The sequence below is a fragment of the Silene latifolia genome, chromosome 11 (assembly GCF_048544455.1).
Source record: "Silene latifolia isolate original U9 population chromosome 11, ASM4854445v1, whole genome shotgun sequence".
Classification (NCBI taxonomy): Eukaryota; Viridiplantae; Streptophyta; class Magnoliopsida; order Caryophyllales; family Caryophyllaceae; genus Silene; species Silene latifolia.
In genome coordinates, this window is record NC_133536.1 from 179,458,661 (window position 1) to 179,465,083 (window position 6,423).

Here is a 6,423-nt window from a genome sequence, read left to right on the forward strand (position 1 = left end):
TGCCAGCAAATAGGGGCGTAAATTCTAGTACTATTCCTACGCACTTAGATATTCCTTTAAATGAGTTGCGTCCGATCCTTAAGGAGACATATTTGGGGTTGCTATTTCCAGTGTAATACTCCAAATAAAAATAAAAATAAAAAGTTTTATCTTCCACTTATTCGTACCACAAAAAATAGCAAACAATAGCCCCTCAAAAAAAAGGAATGAAGAGTGTTTACTCACCTTGCCCTTAACTATTACTCCAAATAGTTTGTTGCTTGGGGTGTACATAAGTAAAAGGAAAATGAGTTAGCGCCACCCGGTGGTGTCCAATCTCGGCGCCACCTAGAGTTGGCATTGGGCCGTGCTGGGCCGGCCCGCGTGCCGGCCCATCGTGCCTTCCCCAAAAAATGGCCCGGCCCAGGCACGGATATTGGGCTGGCCGTGCCGTGCCGTGCCTGGCCCACTCACCCAAATCCCCGCCGCGGCCCGCTCCTGGCATGCCCAATTTCGTGCTCGGGCCGTGCCTGGCCCATGGGCTAATCGTGCCTAGCACGTGGGCCGGCCCAATAACCTTAGTATTTTTTTTTCTAAATACACTTTTATTTATATAAATAATGAATATTAACGATTTAAATATATATTTTATTAAATATTAATGTACTTAATGTCTTGATTAGTTGATTACTTGTATTTTTAATGTACTAGATTTAATTAAATAATTAAAAAACGATATTAAAAAATGGAATTTAATTAAATAATTAAGAAACGGGCCAAATCTCGGGTCGTGCCGTGCCAGGCCCGCCGTGCCTGGTTCGTGCCGGACCCTCCGTGCTTGGGCCGTGCCGTGCCTAGGCACGGGAATTTCCAAAAAATGCAGCCGCGGCCCGCCTCAAACCCGTTCGTGTCGTGCCCGTGCCACCAGTATTATTCATCCGTGCCGTGTCGTGCCCGTGCCGGACTCGTGCCGTGCCCGTGCCGCCCGCCTTAGCCCGGCCCAGATTGCCATCTCTAGCGCCACCCTTTCACATGCAATAAGTGTGGGTTCCAATAATAATGGGTACATCACAAACATGTGATGGAGGACCCCAATAATAAATGATGCATATGAGAAGGTGACGCCGAGATTGGACACCACCGGGTGGCGCTAACTCATTTTCCTAATATGAGAGGAAAAAAATGGATAATTTGAAGTGAGTCCCATAACATGAACCTTAAAAATATTTATCTATTGTTATGTATAGGTTTGTTATTGGAGAAGTTTGTTAATTTGGTGATGTATCATGTGACAAATAAGTGGAAGATAAACTTTTTGTTTTAAACAAGCCTAAAGATTAATCAATTTGCAAAGATTGTCATATTCCTCAAAAATTAGTTCGCAAAAGAGTATTTTACATTGGGTACATTTTAGAGACCACCACTTGCCACGTCATCTCGCAAACCTGTATATAAATATGTAACAATTCTCATCTATGAACCTCAACCCCTATTCCCAACAATAGAGAGGTTTGTCAACAAACCTCTAAAAAGTACACAAATCTTTGTTGACAAAACTCTATTATTGATACCCTTACAACCGAAAATTTTAGGAGTCCGTGACTCCATGAGGCAACAATGGTTTGTGTGTACTATACTACTACCACTTGGATTTTAAGGAGCCATATCTACAAGAGCAACATTAAAATATAGAGAGAGTGCACATTAACCCTAATTACAAATTTACTTTCTTCACAAGTCTTACATATTGCGGTACTCTTTTTATACTTCTTTAACTCTCAAAATTCTGTGACATGTCCACACATTATTAGTTTAAAAAGAACAAATCCATCATAGTTGAACATTGCAGAAACTACGCTAGGAAAATAAATCTCAACAAATAGTAATATCAGGTATATAATAACTCGTCCCAAAAAAGAAATAAGTGTAAATTAACCCAAAAAAAATTGTTCATCGCACCTAAAATATACGTAAGTCTTGAGCTTAATCTCGTAAACTATAAAAGAATTTTAACTACAAATCTCAAATTTCACTCGGTTGAGCAGCCGATTAAATCTCCCTAACGCCACTATTACGTACTCCCTTCATTCAACTTTTATCATCCCACTTCAATATAATACTCCTCATATTTATTAGAGAAATGGGGTGATAATTGTTGAATGGAGGGAGTATATAGAGAAAGCACCGAATATTTTTAAAGTATTAAAAAAAATATGGATCGGGTCATTTGGATCACCCGACCCTTTAATTTCAAACTCGGCTACTCCGCAACTAAACCCAACAAAGCGACAACAACGACAAACATTGGGGTTTTACGCTATCAACAACAACAATAAAAAAAACCACGAGCGAAGACGAAGCAATCGCGAAATGTTGAAGTTTTTATCAAAAGTGAAGGTAGACTTCAACGCCCTAGATGCACGAGCAGGAGCATGTATGGAGTTCTTAGCACAATGCACATCGAAGAAAGCAAGAGAATCGAATCCTTCATGCGTTGTCGAAGAAAAGCGTCGAACTGATGATAATCCGCCGCAAATCAAGGTTACTTTTGTTAATGGCGTCAATGAAGTTTTCGACGCTTCTACTACTTCCGCACAATCGATTCGATCCTTAATTCTTGATAAAGGACAGTATCTTGAGACTGAGCAAATGTTTCGTGATGCTGGTGAAGCTTGGCCTGTTGTTATTCCTCTTGATGAACTTAATCATCCTCCGCCGTCGATTAAGGTTGATTTTAAGCTAATGAATGTTGAATTGTTTATGTTGATTTTTGTTTGATTTGGCCTAATTCAGGCGGCTTTTTAGCCCATTAATGTTGCATTTTATGTTGATTATTGTTTGATTTGAAGCTAATTAACGTTGAACTGTTTATGTTGATTGTTGTTTGATTTAACCTAATTAATTCGATTTTTTGTCTGAGAAATGTTGCATTTTATGTTGATTGTTGTTTATAGTTTGATTTTAAGCTAATTAATGCGGTTTTTGTTCCTTTTTTTGGCTGATGAATGTTGGATATTTATGTTGATTATTGCTTTTCGTTTGATATAATCTAGTTAATGCGGTTTTTGTTCGTCATTTGGCTGATGATTGTTTTTTGGTGAAATGTAAGAATATATTAAGCTCAAACTTTCAAAATGGTTTACATCATACTAATTTTATCTTCATCCTCTAGCAGTAAACTATCAATGTAGCCACTCCTTATATTGACTCCATTCCTCACTATTATATTTAGATTGAAATCCCAGAACTAACTATGGTCTAATCTACTCAATGATAATTTCTGGCCTAGGAACCTTGAATTCAATTCTGCTGATGTTTCTAGCCCACCAAATGTGGTATACAAGAGCCTGTATACTAGCTGCCACCATCCCCTTCCTCACCAAACTTCTCATCCTGCTTTTAGCCACCAATTAATAAAACCAGTAGCAGGTATTTTCATGCCAAACAGAGCATTCCGGAAACAGAGGCATCTCTTGCTAAAAGAACAATTGAAGAACAGATGGTTGTGAGTCTCATGCTCACTACCACATAATGAGCATAGTTGATCATTGAATATCCTCATTTTAAATAATCGGTCTCTTGTAAGCATTCTATTTTGGACAGCTAACCACCTACTCTCTCTGTCCCGGTCATTTGTTGTTCTTTTCCATTTTGAGGTGTCTCAGTCATTTGTTGTCCTTTCTATTTTAAGAATGAATTTGATGAGTAATTTGATCATTCACACTCAATTCATTCCACTTGTCATTTAGTAATTGGCCCCCTCCCCTTTCCTTGGTCTTTGTGCCAAAACCAAAGGACAACAAATGACCGGGACGGAGGGAGAATAAAACAGTGTTTGGGGATGCTCCAGCTGTTCCAAATGAAAGTGTGCCAGGGCATCTTATGCTCAGCAGGGCCAAGCCATCTATAACCTTGTTGTATTGAATATTCATTCCCCTGCCTGACCCACCATTGTCCATGATACCCATCTCTCAATTTGTCTTTAACTTCACATAACTTCCTCCATGACCAACTAGCAGATAGCGTAGGTGTATAATCCAGCCATCTCTTTTGCTTTAAATAAATGGAATGTATCCACTTTACCCACAGGTGGTCAGTTTTATGTGAGATCCACCAGACATACTTTCCCAAGGCTGCTATGTTCCGCCTCTTAAGATCAATCATTCCCAGACCTCCATTTTGTTTTGCATGACATACCTTCCTCCAAGCTACCAAATGGAGAGTTGGAATTCTCTTGACCTTGCCAAAGGAAAGACCTGCAGATAATTCAAACCAATTCTCTCCAACTTTCTCTCACATCATTCAGGCTGATGAATGTTGACTGTTGCTTTTGGTCGTTTTTTGTTTGATGTATTCTAATCAATGCGTTTATTGTTCGTTTTTTCACTAGTGAATGTGGAATGTTGATTGCTGTTTTTTGTTTGATGTAACTTAATTAATGCATGTTTTTTTAATCTTAATTGATGCTTGTTTTATTTTATGTTGCAGCCTAGGAGAGCCGAGGAAAAAAAGCAGTGACCGCTCTTTTCAGCCGAATTTCCGCGATGTAGTAGGTGTTCTTTTATTTGTGGTTCTATTGTTTGTTGCTCCTTTGCGCTACTTTGAATATTTGGATTGCTGGTCATCTTATATTCTGTTTTGGAATAAATTAATGATATGTTGCAATGGTGACAATAGTAATTCACAAAATTGAAACAATTGTTTGTGGTTTTTGAGGGGGTTGATGTATAATTACTCTTGTTAATTATTGGTATTCTATGGTAGAAGACTAGAAGCCAGTGTGGTGATTACTATTGTTAAGTGTTGTTTGTCGACATCCTCTTGTATCATCTTCGTTGCGTTTAGGAACCATATAGTCCTCTCGTAGTCCACACAAGGTTTTTTTTGTGATATTGTGCATGCTGGGAACGGTATAAGAGAGGAGGATTGTTTATGTCGTAGTTAATACTCTTATTAGATGTATGATTGTATGAAAAACATCAAACCTTAGGTGCCATGTGTCTATGCTTTGTGTTTCAGTTTGTGGTTAGGGTTGGATGATGTTTTGGACACCTTTCATTGTGCTCTCCTATTTCGGACATCTTGGTTAGCAAGAGACAGGAGTGATGCTTGGGAATACATGTGAGTTGGGAGGTGGGAGTCACCTATTTGTGCATTGCAAGATCCTTCTAATAGGTAGCTTAACGGCGGCGCATCTATAAGACTAAGTCTATTACAATTTACACCCATTCAAGCAAAGGTGATTTTAGGATACGTTGATAATCTCTTGGTATGTCTATTCTGTTGAGTGTTGACACTGAATTGATAGTTGAAATTTAATGAGGTTAGTATGGATAACCCACATACGTGAAAGTTGAAATTTAATGAGGAGCTTAGTATAGATAACCCACGTTTGGTCTCCAAACATCTCAACAGCATGGCGGTATATATGGACTTGGTTGTTGCTGCTTCTTAGTTTTCCTTTGGTATTACGGAGTTTTGATTTACTGTTCAAAATTTGCTAAATATTGTTACTTGCTTTTAGGAGCATTTAGTAAAATCCACATATTACAGTAGTAATAGTACTAGTATTTTTGGCTGAATTCTATGGGTAAACCAAGTTGGCCTTTCTTGTTTTCCTTTTACTAGCAACGTAGGTGGCTTAGAAAGCCATTATGTCCATAGATTTCCACCCCATTGTTCTTTCGAGCTGTAGGTTTGTGCCGCTACTCTACTGTCGTAGGGGGAGGGAGGGTGTGGGTATCGGCAAGGGCCAACAAGCACTTCATACTGCTACTTTAGATTCTGACTTTGATAGCAATTTGGCAGGGGAAGAGATAAATAATGTTCAACTGTAGAAGATGAGGGTCATTAGCTTCCCGAATTCGCATGGTCTGTTTGGGCGAACTAATTCAAGGATCAACAACTGCAACAGGCAGTGGCACAGATTTATTCTAGGTGGTTTACTTTTTGATTCCTGAAAATTGTGTAGCGATAACTTTGTGGTTGCTGTCTGATGCTATAACTTTGGTTACCGCTCTCCTTGACTTTTATGCATAAATGAGTGACCTATCAAAACAATATGGACTACCGTTATAAGTTCATCTGAGTTTCCAGTTTGGTTCTGGAAAAAATGTTCCTAATGATGCATTTAACTTCAAGTCCTGCTGATAGTTCATCCAGGTTAGGCTAACCATTTTTGTAGCGATGCAACAAATTTTTCTTTTTCATTTTTCCACACAGCCCCTTTTCTTTCTCAATAAGTCTACTTTAAGACCGATATATCATCCACTTGAGCATATAAGACAAATCTTTTACTTTTTTCTTGTACATTATGTTTTTGTCTTATACATATTATTTTACGGCCGTCTTAAACTTAAGAGAATTTGAATGTCTAAACGCATCTGATCTCATTGATGACAAATTAATGATCAGAGTGACATTTTCGGATGGGTTAAGTAACCA

At 38.5% G+C, this 6,423-nt stretch overlaps 1 protein-coding gene across 2 annotated transcripts; it reads left to right on the forward strand.

Annotated features, from left to right (window-relative positions):
* The first annotated feature begins 2,258 nt into the window (after positions 1-2,258).
* Positions 2,259-6,062, forward strand: LOC141612110 (uncharacterized). 2 transcript variants are annotated; one of them, XM_074430824.1, is made up of 3 exons: positions 2,259-2,706; positions 4,468-4,528; positions 5,788-6,062. In XM_074430824.1, the coding sequence occupies exons 1-2, from the start codon at positions 2,350-2,352 to the stop codon at positions 4,495-4,497; spliced, it is 387 nt and encodes a 128-aa protein (XP_074286925.1). In that variant the 5' UTR covers positions 2,259-2,349; the 3' UTR covers positions 4,498-4,528; positions 5,788-6,062. The 2 variants fall into 2 exon arrangements, with proteins under 2 accessions (XP_074286925.1, XP_074286926.1); XM_074430825.1 differs by having other exon boundaries at positions 2,262-2,706; positions 4,468-4,532.
* Positions 6,063-6,423: the final 361 nt, after the last annotated feature.